Source organism: Bos grunniens, chromosome 9 (genome assembly GCF_055505025.1).
Source record: "Bos grunniens cultivar Pamir isolate PY7600 chromosome 9, Bosgru_T2T1.0, whole genome shotgun sequence".
NCBI classification, from domain to species: domain Eukaryota; kingdom Metazoa; phylum Chordata; class Mammalia; order Artiodactyla; family Bovidae; genus Bos; species Bos grunniens.
This window is the reverse complement of record NC_141173.1, coordinates 41,700,913-41,721,061: the sequence shown is the minus strand read 5'-3', so window position 1 is coordinate 41,721,061 and position 20,149 is coordinate 41,700,913. Positions and strand designations below refer to the sequence as shown.

At 45.2% G+C, this 20,149-nt stretch overlaps 1 protein-coding gene across 4 annotated transcripts in view; it reads left to right on the top strand.

Annotated features, from left to right (window-relative positions):
* LOC147365857 (coiled-coil domain-containing protein 162-like) overlaps positions 1 to 20,149 on the top strand; it is a 210,639-nt gene that overhangs the window by 187,105 nt on the left and 3,385 nt on the right. For 2 of the 4 annotated variants that reach the window (XM_086317383.1, XM_086317385.1), the window contains 8 exons: positions 6,844 to 6,993; positions 7,566 to 7,619; positions 8,293 to 8,460; positions 10,340 to 10,492; positions 10,738 to 10,869; positions 11,369 to 11,521; positions 12,720 to 12,929; positions 14,622 to 14,742. In XM_086317383.1, coding sequence (XP_086173509.1) covers positions 6,844 to 6,993; positions 7,566 to 7,619; positions 8,293 to 8,460; positions 10,340 to 10,492; positions 10,738 to 10,869; positions 11,369 to 11,521; positions 12,720 to 12,929; positions 14,622 to 14,742 — 1,141 coding nt within the window. Of the gene's footprint in view, positions 1 to 6,843; positions 6,994 to 7,565; positions 7,620 to 8,292; positions 8,461 to 10,339; positions 10,493 to 10,734; positions 10,870 to 11,368; positions 11,522 to 12,719; positions 12,930 to 14,621; positions 14,743 to 20,149 lie in introns of those variants that run through there. The other 2 variants (XM_086317382.1, XR_015132916.1) reach the window with 2 other exon arrangements.

The following is a 20,149-nucleotide window of genomic DNA, read 5'->3' as shown; positions in this document are numbered from 1 at the left end:
CCATCCTAAAGGAGATCAGTCCTGGGTGTTCATTGGAAGGACTGATCCTGAAACTGAAACTCCAGTACTTTGGCCGCCTCATGTGAAGAGTTGACTCACTGGAAAAGACCCTGATGCTGGGAAGGATTGAGGGCAGGAAGAGAAGGGGATGACAGAGGATGAGATAGCTGGATGGCATCACCGACTCGATGGACATGAGTTTGGATGAACTCTGGGAGTTGGTGATGGACAGGGAGGCCTGGCGTACTGCGATTCATGGGGTCACAAAGAGTCGGACATGACTGAGCGACTGAACTGAAGCTCTTCAAATATTCTCCATAATTTTATAATAAGCATTTCAGTTCTTGTAGAGAATTCACAAGGTTGGTTAGAGGTACAGTCTTTCAGAATTCACATGTGATTTACATGTATTTGCTTTAAGCTTTCAGTTATACCCAGTGTAATACTATGTATTCTGATGAGAGGGTAAAGTGTCTCCTCCTGGGTCTCTGCAGGGCAGTGGTTCTCAATCAGAGATACAGAGGTGATTAATGTGTGGCATGTGCAGAAAAATGTTTGAATCAAAAAATTTTATGACTTTCCTTAAAGGGAAGGAAATTCTTACACATGCTTCACCATGGAAAACATTCTATTAAGTGAAATAAGCCAATCATAGAAACGTAAATGCTGTGTGATTCCATTTATGCGAGGTATCTAATGTAGTCAGATTCAAAGAGACAGAAAGTAGAATGGTATTTGTCAATGTTTAGGGTTTCCGTTTTGCAACATGGAAAGAGTTCTAGAGATTGATCACACAATGGTGTGAATGTATTTAATGCCACTGAACTGTACACTTAAAAATGGCTAAAATGGCAAATCTCATGTATATTTTACCATGACTAAAGCAAAAAACAGTTTGTGGCTTAAGATCTGCTTGTCCTTTATCTATATACTTCACCCCAACATTGAAGACAGGATCTTCTAGGAAAGAAACATGGGTGTTAATAAACAGGGCAAGCCCACATCAGGCACAGCTGAAACTCAGGGTGCACTGATGAGGCTGGTATCAGCTGGCGGTTGTCCAGGATGTTAGGTCTCTCCAAAATCTGTGCCTGGTGGGCCTCAAGACTCTTCTGGATCATCTGTAGTGTCAGGGAGTGCACTCTCTTTCAGTGTCACCCCCCACCTCCCATTCCTGGCAGCTTCTGTTTCTGGCAGCTCTTACTGAGCTGAATTTGGCCTCCCCATCATGTCCACCCTGGATCCTAGTTCTTGTCCTTGGGACACCACAAATCATGGTTCTAACCCATCACAACAAGCCTTTAAATATCTGAGGGCAAGTCAGAAGCTCAGTTGGTGCCATTGCTAACACGTGTGAATCCTCTCTAAAATTACACGTGGGATGGGCTCCAGGAGGACACACCCAAACAGGTGTTTCTCTGGGTTGGTGGGTAACAAATTGTTACCCCTTCCTCTGGGCAGTGAGGCCTATATCAGGGACACAGACATGGAAATGAAGGAGGCATCATGGTCACCTGGCCTGGGTGCCCCTGTGCAGAGCAGACCACACTAGCGTGCAAGGAAAATCCAGGCCCCGGCTTCCTTCCTTCAGACCACACCAGCCTCCTTTCCTACAATCTATCTATAGGAGTGCCCCACCCTCCTGGTCAGGCTCCTCTAATTTCATGGCTGTCTGACCAGCCTAGAGTGTCCTTGTCCTGGGTGATGGGCTTTGATTAGCGGCCATGAGTGTGTTGGATTTTGTCACAGGTGACTCATTAGGCTAATAGCCCCCTGAAGCCCACACAAGGCCTTCAGGCATCCTGATGCTGCCGCATTATTAGTCTTGTTCTTTTTCAGCCTGGTTCACTCTTTGAACCTCTTGAAATCTTTAAAAATCTGGATTTATCATGTAGCATACTCTGTCACCCTCTGGGTTCACATCAGCTTACCCTCAGTGTCCTCGTTCAAGCTTCTGACAACCATGTATGACAGATGGGTCCCAATGCAGCGCTACCCACCCTGGGTCCCCTCCACACTGAACGGTTGCTTTGGGCACAGTCTTGCACTGACCAGAAGCTCATCTTATTGTCCTGTCTCTCAGTTCATGTTCTCCATTTGTCCAAAAGGACATCATGAGAAACCTTCTCAGATGTCCTGCCAAAACCCAGATACATTGCATCTGCTCTAATTCCTCAGGGAAAAGATTAATCTGATCTGACTGTTCTTGAACCCATGTATCTCGTGATTTTTGCTTCCTTCTCCAAATTCTAGAACACCGGACTTTCACAATCAATATATTGGCCAAATTTTATGCCAAACACACTGGCCTGAAGTTAGAGACTGACCTTTTTTTGGAAATCAGAACTGAAACAGTCTGATTTCCAAATGTTTCATTCATATACTGAAAGTCATTCCCTCATTCAGCAAGTGTTTATGGATCTCCTTTTTTTTCAAGCACTTTATTATAGATAATAAATGTAAAGAGCACAGTCCTTGCCCTGAAAGAACTCATAGAAAAAGTTAGGTGAACCAGTGATATCCAGAAAAGGTACTTCACGTTAGGCACTTAGATAAAGGCACAAATAGGGTGCTGTGTTAGCTTAGAGAAGGGGGAACACAACCTAGCTAGTGGGAGGAGGGATGGGAAGTAGTCAGGGGAGAATTCCTGGAGGAGATATTGTTTGAGCCAAGTTATAAAGCATAAATCAGGATTGGCCAGATGAAAAAGGGCAGGGGAGGGAAGGCAGCAATCTAGGAAGGGGGTTCTAGCAGAGTTCAGAGGAGGACGTTGTAAAAGTAAGCAGGGCCAGATGCTGAATGGCCTTGTGTGTAAGCCTTATGAGTTTGGATTTCATCCCACAGTCGGTGGGAAGTCACTGAAGCATTTTGTCAGCAGAGGTAGGTTTTAGACATATCATCAAAACACCGTGTGTGTGCCTGATGTTAGATGGATTGCTACGAGAAGCACAGTTACAGAAGCACAGTTTGTTCCAGCAGGGACTTCTGCTTCTCAAAAGTTGTTCTGCAACTCATCCCTGACTTTCTTGGTCACTAAGAGTCAGCTCAGTGTCAAAGTGTCAAACAAGGCCTGGCACCTGCCATCCTTCACCCAGGCTGGGTCTCCAGAAGAATCCATGGGACACTGTGATGCTTTTCCAGGCAATGCCATCTGACACAGTTCAGGTTTAAGTGTTGGTGACACCTGGAGGGCACCAGGCCAACGGTCATCACTCTGGTTCTTAGGGAACCCAGGGGCTTGCCTTGGAGGGGAAGTTGGCAGATGAAGGCCCTTGGTGCTGCACTTTGAAACTGAGCTGACTCTTAGGGACCAAGGAAGGCAGGGATGAGTTGCAGAACAACTTTTGAGAAGCAAATTGCTGAGACCTCATAGAAGGACTGTGCCAAGAGAAGCACGTAGGCTCCAGCCCCACAATAGATGTTTCTCTGGGGGCTCCACTGCTGCTCTGGGAGTCCGGGCACCATCTGCAGAAGCAGAGGTCTTGTGCAGAGAGGGACTGCCGGGAACAGGGAGTCTCCCTGCACCTCTCTGTCACCTGTCAGCCATGGCTGCCTGTCTGCCCCGCTCAGATATGGTCCACATTCCAAGTGCCCACTGCAGATGCCCTGGCGGGGCCTTTACCTCTCTCCCTGCCTGCACACTCACCCTCTGTGTGCCATCCCCTTGAGCTGATCTTTCAGCCCAGGCTCCTAAGGCCTCAGTTGAGCCACTGCAGGGAAGGAAGCAACACAATTTCTCTGGCCTCTGGAGATGCTCCAGGGAGTCCTGGCTATTCTCACTTCTTTGGTATAACACGGACTCACCCAAGGCTTCCTTAACCTGGGCTGGTTCAAATAGCATGCTGGGTAAGAGAGGATGATGGCAGAGGGCCATCGTGGTTCGAGCCTGCGTTTCTGTTTGTTTGGGATCCTTTATCTGCAGTGGTTATGGAGAGTTATTTTGAGAAGTGTGCCCTGCTGAAGAGCTGTGGAGGCCCTGTTGGCACACTGCCACTGCCACCCAGGGCAGAGAGGTGTGAGTCAGTTGCGGCTGACTCCAAGCACTGGGGCCCGCCCACCTGGCTGAGGTCACTGGCCACACCCTGCTGGCCTCCAGTGCAGTCTCATGACTTCTCAAGGCTTCAGGCTTTCATTGTACTCAGTCCAGAGAAGTGTTTCCTTTGTGGATGCTAATCCACATAGCCTTGGCCCTGTCACCATATAGAAGACAAGGTCCAGGGGATGGAATCTTGGTGTCCTTTGCCTTGGAGGCAGCAGCTGACTCTGGCTGTCCTACTGCTCACTTGACAGGGGCAGGATGAATTGCCCTCACCCCCTTCAGCTGAGGGACCCCCTTGAGGAGGCCCTGGAGAGGGACGGAGGGAGGGAGGCTGAGCACCACCTCTGACTGCCTGGCTCCAGCTCATAAAATTCTCCAAGACATTCCATTCTGCGTGTCTTGAGTGCATTCCTGCCAAGTTGCTGCAGTTGATAACTTTTACCAAAGTTTTGCTATTTTTAATTGTATATATGTTTTATTAATACATATATTTTATATCTAATTATTTTAATTATATATACATTTTGTGAGTATACTAGAAAATAGAAATATGTATTAGAAAATACACTCATTAGCTTACCCTCATTGATAACCACTATTGTTATTTTGGTGCATTTCCTTCCAAGCTTTATTTGTAACTTTTTGGAATTCATGTACTTTTTAAACAAAATAAGATTATTCTATATGCCTTTCTGTTATGGTGTACTTTACCGTATGTTATAAATATGTTTGCTTGTCAATAAACATACATCCACAGCACAGTTTTTGGTGGCTGTTTAGTATTTCCCTGTACAGATAAATGAGCACATTCAACCTGTTTTCCATTATTAAGCACTTTAGATTGTTTCCAATTTTCTTTTCTGTTGGAAGGACTACTATAAAGAACATCTGTTAACATATTTTTGTGTATAACTTTTATCGTCTTCTAAAGATAAATTCCTAGAAGAGGCATTGCTAGGTCAAAGAACATGAATATTTTAAAATCTTTTCATAGATGCTGCTAGTCCACCCCCCAGAATACCTTGCTGATTTCCCCTCCCATCAGCAGTGATGAGGAAACCATTTTCCTCACTCTGTCAGTGCTGGGTTTTATCACTATGTGCCACCTCTGTTAATTTGCCTCAACAACTCAGCTGGCAAAGCCTGTCTCTGCTCTCGCTGGAGGTCAATGGCACGGAGGTTGCACTGATGGGATGGTGTCACCAGGATAATCAAATCAGAGCCAGGGGAACCACCCCAGGCCGGAAGGGAACCTAGTTTCTACAGCAGACTTGCAGGGAGCCTAGAGCTGTCCTGACACTGGAGGTGTCACAGGTAGGCACTGCATCAGGTGAGCAGACACGGAGAGGGACACATACAGACACATAGAAACCTATGTGGATATTCACAGATGGAAACATACACAGGTACAGACACACAGAGACATGCACTTGTGAATACAGACACACACACAAATGGACACAGACACACGGCTGATACAGACATACAGAGACACACAAGCACTCCCGTGGACACGCAGGTGCTGGTAAGGTAGATCTGCCCTACTGCCCACATATTGGTTTGCATTTCTCTTGGAACCTAAGACTAAGTCTGCCTTGGAGGGGTAGACTTTTCCTCTGTTCCTTAATGGCCATTTCTTCAAAAAGGTGTTGAAAGGGAAGAAATGGGACAGCCGAGAGAGTGAGCACTATGGCCCTTTGAGCAAGGCAAGAGGAGCCCCTGTCAGATGCCCCGCTTCAGAGGCCCCTCCGGCTCTGCTCCAGCCCCACTGTTCCCCACAGGAAATCCTCACAGCCAAGGGGATACACCCACTCAGATCCTGGCTTCCCTTCTGGACCATGCTCCAGACACCTGGGGCCCTGAGATGTCCTGAATCCAGGGCCTGGTCCCCAGATCATCCTCCCCAGAGAGAGAGTGGACCTCACCACCTGTATGCACACTCTGGCCTGTGGCGTAGACGAGGACAGCTGTGCAAGGGCAGGGACAGCTGGGGTGTCTGCTTACACATATTCAACCCTCCCCCCAACCAGTCCCACAGTGTGATGTGAGGGCAAAGGTAGGGAGCAGCCAGGGTCAAACTGTAAACTATGCGTTGGGGCCTACCTCTCAAGTAACCATATCTCAGTACTGAACTCAGAGTTGTCCAAGAATGATAAAATCAAACCTGGTCTCCCAAGTCATTTGAAGGTCTGTTTTTCAAAGTGGAAGAATTAAACATTTTCAGTTTAATAGTTAGTTTGATTTATAACCGTTAAATATTTAAGACACTTAGACATCCGGAATGTGAGCCTCCATTTGTACTTTTTTTTTTAACTGAAGAATAAGTGCTTTACAGTATTGTGTTGGTTTCTACCAAACATCAACAGAAATCAGCCACAGGTTTACCTATGTCCCCTCCCACTTCAACATCCCTCCAACCTCCCTCCCCATCCCAACCCTCTAGGTTGTTACTGAGCCCCGGTTTGTGTTTCCTGAGTCATACAGCAAATTCCCATTGGCTATCTATTTTATATATGGTAATGTATGTTTCCGTGTTACTCTCCATACATCCCACCCTCTCCTTCCCTTCCCCCACCCAGCCATGTCCATAAGTCTGTTCTTTATGTCTCATTTGTACTCTTATCCTTGACCCTGTGGATGTTAGGATCAGACCTGAAAGAGAAGCTTGCAAGGCTGACGCCAATGTTTTTCTATGGAGGATGAATGGAAGTGGGTCTGTGAGCCAAAGCAATGTGTGCCGTGAGCAATAGTGTGGTGGCGCTGCCCTGGAGGAGCTGTTGTGAGTGATGCCCCTTTCCTTTCAGGTCACTTTCAGGAAAGACCACCTCGAGGCCTGCCTCCTTTCCCTAGGTTGTGATGTGATGGCCAGAGAACGCAGCAACTTCGAGAGCTACTCCATGTGTTACGAGCATATATTGGAGCACGTTAGACAGAAGCTCTGCCAGAAGGAGCAAGTATGTTCCCAGACAGATGAGAAATACACTGGGGAAGGTGTGGGTAGGGAGGCCCAGGAGTGACTCCACAATGCGAGAGGTGTTCTTAATGTAAGAATTGAGGGTAAATGATACTCTCCAAATTTCTTTTCTTGTTGGCTTATTTCCTTGGGCTCTGGTCTTCTCAGCTGGGATGGTGATGGCCCCAGCAACAGTGGGTTGTATGCTTTGGAGGCTTCTAGTGGGGAATATAAGAGGTGAACAACAAGGCAGCTGGCCCTTTGGAGAAGATCCTCAGCTGACCTTCCCACTCTCAGCAAACACAGGGAACTTTGTGCTGTTCCTGGTCCAGCAAGAAGCCAGGATCCCTGAGTAAGCTGTCTTCAGGATACGCATCGTGGGTCTCACTGATGAGACCATCTTAAAATGAGAGCCTATCCCAAAGTGCAGTGGGGCAACAACTACAGTCCTGGCTCCAGTTGGAGCTTGAGGATCTCAAAACGAAGCACCAGTAACACAAATAAGAGAAGTCTGGAGCATGCAGTACTGAATAAATATTTGAGTTCGACGGTGCACTGTTTTTTCCTCTTCAGGAATTAGACATTATACGAAGAGGTCAAAATCCACCTGAAGACAAGGCTGGTCAGGTAGGCCAGTTATTACTCTAAAAGCTTTCTTCTCCATTTTTCGAATCCACAGTCTCAGCAGTAGCGAGGCATGGGACATGCTGCTGTCATCTTCTTGTGCCTCTTCCTGTAGAAATCCTGTCAATGACTGGTCCCCTACAGAGACATCCAGAGAGTGTGTTTGTACTTTTTAAGCACAAACTTAAAAAGCACAAACTTAAAGACTTTTTTCCTTTAGTTTTTTTGCTGACTCTTGTTATTTTTTATTGCTTTGTTTTTTCTTTTTGTTGTTATTGGTTGTGTGTGGGAGGGTGGGTGTTTTCTTCTCAGGTCAGCATGCCATCTGAGGAAAAGGTAGTTAGGCTAAGGTGTCAAGGGAAGGCCAGTTTGGAAATGGAAGCTAAGACAGGTGAGTATTTTCTCCATATGAAAAGTGCTTAAGTAGCATTTCTTCTGGGTTCATTCATTCGTCAACCATTTACTAAGCACCTACTATGTGTCTGGGACTGTTCTGGGACCCTTAAACCTTCCTTAGCTTCTGCTGCCTGAACTTGCACAACAAGACATTTGCCTTCTTCATTGGGCCCAAAGCAGAAGTCCAATTCAATGTTGATATACAAAGAACTCTTTCTGCAGTGGCTATTGGGAATTCCTGAATTAGTTCCCATTAAGAAAAAAATATTTCTGCCACTAGGTTGCAGAACTCAGTCACAATATGATCATGGAGATCACTGCCCTGAGAGCCCGACTCACGGATTTGGAGGAGGAGAATCTAAATCTCAAAAAGCAAATTAGAAAAGAAGTCCAAGAAGAATATGAAGCATTAGTCCAAGCTTTGTTTGTGACATGTTTGCACATCAAAGTAAGTGACCTGGGTGGGATGTCTGGACAGTCCCATGGAGACCCGGGTATACCTGCCTCCCATGGTGGTTGTACAGAGGGATCAATAACAGAGTGGGCTTTGGGACAAGAGTTTGTTGGGGCCAAGAATGCTCCAGCTCTAGGCTTTCACTGAAGAGAGTGAGTCAGCGATGGGTGCTCATTATTTTACCAAAAGAGACACTGAATTTTAAATAATTTAGATATTTGCTATTTTCCTCACTCTACTGCATTGTTACCATCTGATTGCTGTTGAGGCAAGGGGGAGTTCTTCTTCTCCCAAACCCCAACAGTTTTATGTTACTCTTTTGTCTACTGAATGACCATCCGAAACAGGAGAGAGCAGTACCCTGGGCCAGGCCAAGCCCCAGTGTAGGTAGCAACAGCTACCTCCTAGAAGCTCACTGGGCAGATTCGAATTTGAATCAGCTTTTGAAAATTTTACAGCCCTCAAAACTCCCACTAGCTGGGCATATACAGTGTCAGGGAACTGCTGACCTGTCAATAAAGGTCCTCTCAGAAGAGGAGTGATGGGTGCACACATGCCCACAGCACTGTGGAAGCCTGTCACTGCCTTATGACTTCTGAGAAGCTGTAAGATGGAGACCCATGCCTAAAACAGGCCATCACGGAGCCTGGTCCAGCTGCCCCACAAGTGAGAATTTCAGTACAGCCATACCTCCCCCAAGTCCCCCAGATCTGCCCCCTTCCCTGCTATCAGGTGTTCCCCAGAGCCAGCCCCATGTGGGTCCTTCCATCACTCCCTCCTCCCAGGGGATTCCAGGGTGGTTCCTGGACTTGTTCCATTGAGAGGAGTTTCCACTGAGCCTCTCTGGTTATTCCAGAGAGGATTGAACACTGCTGCTTACTGTGAAGTGTCCATAAGGTACAAGTGCTTACAAATGTTAAGGGATCCAAACCAACTTGCATTGGGCATGGCACTGCAGCGAAGTGTAAGCAGACAGTGAAGTCTAGAATTTACTAAGCTGTCTTTCAGGTGTGAAATTGTTAAAAAATTTCTTAGGTTCCTTTTAGTTTCTGTCAGATTCCAAGACAAGAAATTCTCTATTTCGCTCAGGCTCAACTAGTTGCACAAGCCCCTGGAGGTAGGGAATCCCTGTTTTATCCCAGGGTCCCCATAAGGTGGTGAAGCTTGAGCTGTGTGGTCACTAGCCAAGCTTTCTGCTGTGTCTCCCCTGCCCTAACCTCCCCTTTCCTCTCCAGGGAAGTGGTTCAGAGGTGACAGGACACCCCACAGTCACTTCTTACCCAAGGATGCTGGGTCTTCAAGTTGTACTAAGCAGTGAGCAAGCTGTTTCACCATAAGCTGTTAGCCATAGCCACTCAGAATGAACGGGCTGTTTGATAATGAGATTTCCGCTAGAGCCTAGAGAGGAAGGGCAGCCGGCCTATTCCTTCCTCTAATGTGTCTATTTTAATGGAGTTCCTTGTTAGTGGCTCATGGATAGTGTCTTATCTGCTCAGATTCTGCTGAGTAAATCTCATAGCAAAAATCCCTAGGTTCAAATTCCCAAGTAACCCTTTGTGTGTGTTTCTGGTGCTGAGGGGGTTGAGGGGAATGAGAGGGTGATTTGCTTTTCCACCTGTGACATCCCATTCTTCTGCCTCCTTGGCATCTGACGACCACAGGCTCTAAGATGTGCAGATGATGAAGCCCTGCAGGTTGAGGACAACACTAAAGGACTAAAGGGGTCACAAGTGATACTTTCAGACAGTGCCCGATAGAGTAATTGTTTGGTCGACGACGTTTTAATGTGAAATCGTTCCTGAAAGTTGGGTTTTAGAAGGCAAAATGACTCTTCCTCAGCTGCCCTTCCTAAACCTGAGTCTGCACTTTGCAGGAGAAGTTGGATGAGAATCAGCTTAATTTGATCCAGAAAGTGTGTGAGCTCATCGGCGAAGTAAGAACAGAAGGGATTGACAACATGAAAAGCCTAAAGAAGAAGTGGGGCTCCACCAGGCCTGACGAAGAAATGAAAGAAAATCCAGCCAAAGTATGTGATTTCACTTAGAGTGGGGTATCAGCACTTCATCCCAGCGTCTGACCCTGCCGCTTGCTTGGGTTGCATTCCTGTTCTGTTTCCCAGAGAAAGCCTGTGTCAGGCATTTTAAAAGGGCTCCGGGGCTCACTGCACAATTGTCTCATCTTCTGGAAGGCATGTTTCTGACGTTAGGATTTATGTCCTTCCCGAGAAAAGTGCTGCGGGCAACCTTTTCTGAAAGTGAGCCTTCTAAGCAGGAGCAGCTGCAGCCTTTGGAGCAGGACAACTGCGGCCTGCCCGCCCTGGTGCGCAAACTGAGGAGCCTGGGCCATTGGAGGCTGGTGGTGCAGCAGGCGCACTTCCGGGGCCAGCTGAGCAGGGCTGAGAAGGTGAGCGCTGGGGGAGGGAGGCCCTGCCCAGCCAGGGGGAAGGGTGGCACTGGCCTCCCTGGATGCAGCTGCCGCACCGGTGTCAGGTAGCAAGACCGACGGACCAAGAAGCAAATGAGAGGACAGATCAGAGAGTTTAGCACAAGGAAAGGGAAAAGATGGAGTTGGCAAACTTTGTCAAAGCACTGCAAATCTTTGGGTTTCACGCATTATTATCGGTGGGAAATGCACTAACAGTAAGTTGAAAATCTGTTTTAAGGAAAATTGAAACCAAAGCACATATCAATAGTGGTTTGGAAACTTTGACTTACTGTTTCCGAAAGATTTTATTTATGCTGATCTGTCACACTGTTCTTAACTGAAATTAAGGAGGCAGTGGCCAGCGGGAGCTCTATGCTTCCAGAAATTTCAAAGAATGATGGTTCAGAGACTGCTTGTGAAACTGAAAATGTGGAAAAGAAACTCATATCCTACCTTACTGTGTTTGGGATGTTCACAGGAAGCTGTGCAAACGAAAAAAGAGTGTTTGAACATCAAGCTAATGGCAGAACGAGAAGTGGTTTTATTTCGTCAACAGCTATTGGCTCTAAGGCAGGCCCTGGCTAGGGCTCAGGCAGACAATGTGAAGATGTGCAGGCAGCAGGAGAATCAGGTATCTGAGCTCAGAAGCCCTCTTCCTCCCTCTCTGTGAACACGTTCTGGCCAGGAGACACGGCACTGAGCTGCCTGTGGCGGTCACCAGAGTGCCGCAGTGTGGAGCTGAGCAGACGGCACTGCTGGAGAAGGATGGCCTGGATCCCAGCTTCCCTTCTCCCTCCTTTCCAGCCCAGAGACCAGGGGCAGTGGCCAAAAGGCTTTTGTTGTTATTCATATTTGGCTAAAATGGTGGGATACTGCTCATATCTAAGATTGATCTCTCTCTGTGTTTCTCTGAGTATTTTTTTTTTACCCAGAGAGCATCTAGGGGTCTGAGTCTCTGCCTCTAACACCTTCCTTTCATGCTCCAAGCATGTTTTCTATGAGTGTGGTCCAGCCATCAGCATTGTGCCCCAAGCAGAGAGTCTTGGTTCCTTTCCTGGTGACCCACACTAAATCTTAATTTCAGAAGTTACTGCTGCTCTAAAGAACTGGCACCAAAATAAAGGCTTTTTAAAATCTATGCTCTTAATAACTGTGCCAACCATCTGAGCATAAATGAAACAGAGGCCTTAGGTTTAGAGAGACAAGAGCTGAGTTTAAATAACAGCCTAGGAAACAGCCTGGGCATATTTTAAGAGATGGAATATAATCTGTTCCTTTTGGACCCTAATTCCTTCATTATGGTGTGCCAGTGAATTGTGATATATAATTATGTGATATATAATTATATAATTACCCTACAAGTATTAATCCTTATTATTAATACAATATTATAAGTAAGGATCGACCTTCTGGTAACTGTCAATTAGAAAAATTTCAGAACAGAACCAAATTATTACTGCTCTTTTTTAACCATCTGCAACCTGGCTTTTCCCAGGTTTTTTAAGAAGTCAAAACAGAGGCAACATTAGTGCCTCCCTTGCCCACTCTCGGTACGTACTGCATCAGCACGTTCTCCCCAGGTCCAGCCCTTCCGTTGCTATCACGTGATAAAGGGGTAGTGACGTGCTGATGCAGTCTGTAGTAGGAATGACTGTGGGGTCTTGCTGCTGGTTGGCACAAGACAGGACAGAATGGCTGGGAGGTGGTACCTGAACCCAGGAACACTTCACACAATTCTGCCCCTGGGTTTTAATTGAGGGGACAGTTGTGTTGGCCAGCGTTTCATTCCCTTTGCTGAGACCGCGTGCCTTTCTCATTTCCTGCCGCAGGCACAGTTGCTGAAAGAGTTAGAACACCGAGTGGCCCAGGAAGCTCTCCACAGGCAGCAGCTGGATTTAATGAAAGCCTCCAGCATGGAGAAGCTCTTAAAGGATGTGCAGCAAAAGGAACAGCACCTGCAGCTCCTCACTGAAGATGCCAAGAGGGCTTCTAAACTGGGCCAGCTGCAGCAGAAGAAAATTCAGAGAGAACTCCGACAGGTAACTCCAGTGAGAGGTAGCAAGTCAGGGCGCACCAGCCAGAGTGGTTTCCATCTTGTCCTCTCCACACCTCTCTTGCCTCCACAGTGGTATTCCTTACCTCGGTCACTCCCAGGAACAGCAGGGAAATGGAAATATCTATACCTGGGTGATTGTTCAAGCTGCTTGTGAGCAAAGATGATGGCTTGAGTGCCTTGAGGCCCAGAATCTTGGCATCTTTGTCACCCACTTGGAAAGCATATTTCCACATGGCTCTAATCTTTGAGCTAGGAGGGATCTTTTAGAAAATCCTGACAAGTAATCTGGAAAAGCAGCAAGTATTATTGTAAGGGAATTTTATTCATGGTGTTTCTGGAATTGTAGAAATAAGAAAGGAAAGGCTGAAGTGGTTTCCAGACCCAGTATGTTCTTCTTCAATATACCCCACAGCAAAAAAAAAAGGAAATAATGTACATGTGGACTAATGTAAGTTCCAACAAAGGAGACCACAGAATGAAATTCAACACAAAAGGAAAAATAAAAAAACTAAAACACCACTTTCTGGGGCAGGTGTTTCACACATATTCATTGAATAAATAAGTCATTTAATTCCCCAGATATAATAGGAAACAGAAATCAGAAGGTTAAATGATTGTTTTAAGTGCTCAAGGAAGTCAGTAATGGGAATTTTATAAAATAAATGACCAAAAAAGGATTAAAAAAGGTATCCTCTCACAGTTCAGGAGGTCAGAGTCTGAAATCTAGGTGTGGGTCCCTGCAGGCGGCTTGGGCAGAACCTGCGCCATGGCTCCCCTGGCTGCTGGCGGCTGACTGCAGTCCCCAGTGTCCCTGTGCATGCAGCTGCAGCTCTCCATCCGGCCTTCTTCCCTGAATCTCTGTGTGTGTGCATCTGTGCTTGCTCCACTGTTTATAAGGTCATCAGCGTTCAATTTACGGCCCTCCCTTTAATCCAGTATGACTTCATCTTCACTTAATCACGTCTACAAAAACTATTTTCAAATAAGGTAACATTTTGAGGTTCTAGGTTGTGGGAGACACTATTCAACCTGTTACACTATTACTTTTTCATAATTAAAAACAATTAGGAGATGATAAAAAATAAATTTAAAAAGAAAAAAATGCCTGTGATCTATGCAGATGAGTCACTTTGGGCATAGAGACTCTCTGGCCCGGGGACTCTGGGTCAGGGGTGCAAGGGGAGAGCAAACATGAAGCTGTCTTCTGGATGTGGGCCTTGTGTTAGGCCTGGAGATGGTGCTCAGTGCACTCCCTGCAGATGATTAGTTGAACTTAGAGGTCTGGGAGAGAGATCAAGTCTTTGCTTGAAGCCATCAGGGGTCCCACAGGCACTGGGCTTGGCCTACAAGGTCCTCTGTGAACTGGTTCCTCTCCCCTCCCCGCTTCTCCTCTGATAAAAGATAACTTTTGTGAGTAAACTTCTATTATAAGAGGATAACGTGTTCCAAGGGCTGCCTCTTTCTCGCTGATTAAGTTCTCGACCTTCCTGGTGCTCCTGATTTTCATAAGGCTCAGTTCAGCCTGACCAGGGATTTTTTGAAAACTTGTATTCCTGGGATAGCTTTGGACCCACACTGTCTCTGGCAATCCCCCTACCCCACCCTTCACAGTGAACTGATGGAACAGTTCTGCTTCCCAAAAGCATTTCTGCTTCCCAAGCACTTTTCCACTCAGGTGAGAAGCCGGCTTGCCCATGAGCGTAGTGTGAAGCTGGATGCTTTCCAGTGGGTAGAAGAGCTACAAAGTCAGCTTAATGATGCTGAGCAATCCTCCACCCAAAGAAACTCACCTGGCGGTAAGGATACCCTCTCTCTGGGTAGAATAAGCTCCCAGGGTTTTGGGTGGGGATTGAAGGAGGGTCCTGGGGACTAATGATAACATTCCAGTGGCTGTGAAGGGAGTGCTTCATATTTGTTGAATGAATGAATGAAACTTTATTCTCATTTGCAGTTAGAACTTTCTATTTTAGTTCACCTTGGAGTATTGATATATTAAAAGGTTTCAATCATAAAAACTAGTTCAAGTTGAAATATGTCACCAAAAGAAGACTGAGTATATCACTAGATTTTGAAGCAAGCTAACACCTTAGGAGAATAGAGGAGTAGAATTTGCCATCCTAATGTGTCTCTTTGGCATAAAGAGCTGATTATTTTTAAGAAAAAGCAGACATGGGAAGGGAGTAGACATTTCTCCAAAGAAGACATACAGATGGCTAACAAACACATGAAAAGATGCTCAACATCACTCATTATCAGAGAAATGCAAATCAAAACCACTATAAGGTACCATTTCACACCAGTCAGAATGGCTGCGATCCAAAAGTCTACAAATAATAAATGCTGGAGAGGGTGTGGAGAAAAGGAAACCCTCTTACACTGCTGGTGGGAATGCAAACTAGTACAGCCACTATGGAGAACAGTGTGGAGATTCCTTAAAAAACTGGAAATAGAACTGCCTTATGATCCAGCAATCCCACTGCTGGGCATACACACTGAGGAAACCAGAAGGGAAAGAGACACGTGTACCCCAATGTTCATCGCAGCACTAGTTATAATAGCCAGGACATGGAAGCAACCTAGATGTCCATCAGCAGATGAATGGATAAGAAAGCTGTGGTACATATACACAATGGAGTATTACTCAGCCATTAAAAAGAATACATTTGAATCAGTTCTAATGAGGTGGATGAAACTGGAACCTATTATACAGAGTGAAGTAAGCCAGAAAGAAAAACACCAATACAGTATACTAACACATATATATGGAATTTAGAAAGATGGTAACAATAACCCTGTGTACGAGACAGCAAAAGAGACACTGATGTGTAGATCAGTCTTATGGACTCTGTGGGAGAGGGAGAGGGTGGGAAGATTTGGGAGAATGGCATTGAAACATGTAAAATATCATGTATGAAACGAGATGCCAGTGAATGCCCTGGTTCGATGCACGATACTGGATGCTTGGGGCTAGTGCACTGGGACGACCCAGAGGGATGGTATGGGGAGGGAGGAGGTAGGAGGGTTCAGGATGGGGAACACATGTATACCTGTGGCGGATTCATTTTGATATTTGGCAAAACTAATACAATTATGTAAAGTTTAAAAATTAAATAAAATTAAAAAAAAAAAAAAAAGGAAGGGAGTTGCCCTTCTGTAAGAAATGTTTACAGTTTTAAGAGCATCTCTTTCTTCAGTACAAGGAAGAGAAGGATGACCAAATCTCTAGAAATTTATCTGTGGAAAAGACAAATCTGTGTAACAATGTTACCCTCATTTACTCTGCTTTTCCTGGTAACCTCTCATAACTGACTTTCCCCCATCCTCAACATCTTCTTCTGTCTTCAGCTGAGGATGGCATTTAAGTTGAGAGCTTCAGTAATGCTGCCAAGTTGCTCAGTTTTCCTAGGTCTCTCCCATGTGTTTGTTGTTCAGTCACTAAGTCATGTCTGACTCTGTGATCCCATGGACTGTAGCCTGGCAGGCTCCTCTGCCCTCCACTATCTCCTGGAGTTTGCTCAAATTCATGTTCATTGAGTTGGTGACGCTATCTAACCATCTTATCCTCTGCTGCCCCCTTCTCACTTTGCCTTCAATCTTCAGAGTCTTTTCCAGTGAGTCAGCTCTTCACATCAGATGGCCAACATATTGAAGCTTCAGCAATAGTCCATTCAGTGAATATTCAGGGTTGATTTCCTTTAGGACTGACTGGTTAGATCTCCTGCAGTGTAAGGGACTCTCAAGAGTCCTCCAGCACCACAAATGGAAAGCATCAGTTCTTCAGCCTCAGCCTTTTTATGGTCCAACTCTCAAATCCATATATGACTACTGGAAAAACCATAGCTTTCACTAGACAGACCTTTGTTGGCAAAGTGATGTCTCTGCTTTTTAATATGCTGTCTAGGTTTGTCATAACTTTTCTTCCAAGGAGAAAATGTTGTTTAATTTCATGGCCGCAGTCACCATGTACAGTGATTTTGCAGCCCAAGAAAATAAAATCTGTCACTGCTTCCACTTTTCCCCCTTCTATTTGCCATGAAGTGATGGGTCTGGTTGCCATGATCTTAGTTTTCTGAATGTTGAGTTTTAAGCCAGCTTTTTCACTCTCCTCTTTCACCCTCATCAAGAAGCTCTTTAGTTCCTCTTCACTTTCTGCCATTACAGTGGTATCATTTGCATCTCTGAGGTTGATATTTCTCCCAGCAATCTTGATTCCAGCTTGTGAGTCATCCAGCCTGGCATTTCTCATGATGTACTCTGCATATAAGTTAATTAAGCAGGGTGACAACATACAACCTTGTAGTTGTTGCTAAGTTGTTGTTGCTAAGTCACTTCAGTCATGTCCGACTCTGTGTGACCCCATAGACGGCAGCCCACCAGGCTCCCCCGTCCCTGGGATCCTCCAGGCAAGAACACTGGAGTGGGTTGCCATTTCCTTCTCCAATGCATGAAAAAGTGAAAGTGAAGTCACTCAGTCATGTCCGACTTAGCGACCCCATGGACTGCAGCCTACCAGGCACCTCTGTCCATGGGATTTTCTAGGCAAGAGTACTGGAGTGGGGTGCCATTGCCTTCTCCAACAACCTTGTAGTACTCCTTCCCAATTTTGAACCAGTCTGCTGTTCCATGACCAGTCCTAACTGTTGCTTCTTGACCTGCATGCAGGTTTCTCAGCAGACAGGCGAGGTCTCTAAGAATTTTTCCACTGTTTGTTGCAATCCACACAAAGTCTTTAGTGTAGTCAGTGAAGCAGAAATAGATGTTTTCTGGAACTTCCTTGCTTTCTCCATAATCCAACAAATGTTGGCAAATTAAACTGTTGTGTGATTTTCTCCTGTTAATCTCATTATCAATTGAATTCTTAGACCAGCCAAAAGAACCTAGAAGGGTAAAGGAAAATTTCTTCCTTCCTGACAGGATACTAGTGACCACATTTCTCAGATGTTATTCATAAAGCACATTATGATTCTTGGGTCCTAGGGGCTTGAGGAGTCCTATGGAAATGACAATCAAAACAGCACTCTGGACAACACAGTCAGTGGGCAGCAATGGAACAGAGGCCAGAAGCTGGGATGTCTCTAAACTAGTTTCCTCTTGTGTAAGATGAGGACTAAATAAATTCCAAGTTCTCTTCTAGGTCTATCAAAAATAACAATAGCCACAATCAGCCTATTGTTAAGGTCAGCTAGGCCTTTCCTTTCTGTTCCATAGCACAGCCTGGTGGTTGACAATATGGACTTTGAAATAAGACAGCCAAGGTTAAAATCCTGCCTCTGTCACTGCTAGCTGTGTGACCCTGGACAGGTTAATTCACCTCTCTGTAAAATACCTACCTCAAAGATGAATCCTGAGGTCTCTATGAAACAGTGTGTGTCTGCCACAGAGTGTAGTTACACTAGGTCATTGTGCAAATGTTTGTTATTATACTTTCATACATGTGTGTACTCCTTTATCTGTGTTTTCTTTTGGCCACTTAACAGTGGTGTGAATGATGTGAGGAAACACTCACAGAAGCAGAACGATCATTTTCAAGCAGAAAGATCATTTTCAAGCAGAAAGATCATTTTCAAAGGTCAAGATAGTTTAGGTTTTCTAGGAAAAAGGCTGGACTTGTGACTTCCGTGGTGGCTCAGATGGTAAAGCATCTGCCTACAATGCAGGAGACCTGGGTTCAATCCCTGGGTCAGGAAGATCTTCTGGAGAAGGCAATGGCACCCCACTCCAGTACTCTTGCCTGGAAAATCCCATGGATGGAGGAGCCTGGTAGGCTACAGTCCATGGGGTCGCAAAGAGTCGGACATGACTGAGCAACTTCACTCACTCACTCCCTCCCTGCCCATACCTGCGGCCTGGGCCCTAACAGTGGGACTGGAGTCCTCCCCCAAGCCCAGATCCAAAGAGAAAGAGTGTCAAGAGCACCCAAGGGCCCTATTTTGATCAATCACCCTGAGTGATTCTGTATCTCCCACTATCCTCTACAGACGCCCTGGGGTTTTCTGTTTCTCCCTTTCCCCTCTGCCTCCATATGCCTCCAGCCTAGCCAAACATCTTTTAAATCCTTCTCCACGTTAACATGTCCAATCAAGCTGCCATCTGTGTCCTCTAAGACCTGCGCATTTACAAAGGAGGGCAAGAGTCAGGCAGGAGGCACATGGGGAGAACCCTAATTACCAGGATAGGAATGCAGCAGGAATGAAAGAGAAGCCTCTTTTTCAGGAAGCAGAGGTAGAAGTTACTTGCAGGTCTCAGCCCCCATCTGTCCCCTTCTGCAGTGATGGGAGGGGGTTTGCTCAGGACTTTCTACATGTTGTCTGTTGAAGAACAAATGCACAACCTAAAAGTTGTGATTAAGTTTTATTTGGAGAGCTTACTAGAATTTTTGCTGAAAAAAATCATGTAGTTGAACATCATAAGATTACTGCTAATCACAAAAAAACAAATTAATGATTTTAGTGTTTCTCTATGGACGGGAAGATGCAAGAACCTTATTCATAACTGAGTAGTCTTTCATTTTATGTATATACATATACACCACATCTTCTTTATCCACTCATCTTTTGATGAGCACTTAGATTGCCTTCATGTCTTGGCTGTTGTAAATACTGCTGCTATGCTATCTTTTCAAATTATAGTTTTCTCTGCGTATATGCCCAGGAGTGGAATTGCTGGATCATATGGCAACTATTTTTAGCTTTTCAAGGATCCTCCATACTGTTTCCCATAGTGTCTGTACCAATTCACATTCCCATCAATAGTGTAAGAGGGTTCCCTTTTCTCCATACCCTCTCCAGCATTTATTATTTGTAGACTTTTTGATGGTGGCCATTCTGACTAGTATAATACCTCAGTGTAATTTTGATTTGTATTTCTCTGATAATTAACAATGTTGAGTATCTTTTCATGTATTTGTTGGTCATCTGTGTATCTTCTTTGGAGAAATGTCTATTTAGGTCTTCTGCCCATTTTTTTATTGGGTTGGTTTTTTTGTCATTGAGTATATGAGCTGTTTGTATATTTTGGAAATTAAGCCCTTCCTTATCAATCATATCATTTGCAAATATTTTCTCTCCATTTGTAGGTTGTCTGTTTTATGGTTTCTTTTGCTATGCAAAAACTTAAAAGTTTGACTAGGTTCTATTGGTTTATTTCTATTGCCTTGGAAGACTGACCTAAGAAAACATTGCTACAATTTCAGAGAATGTTTGA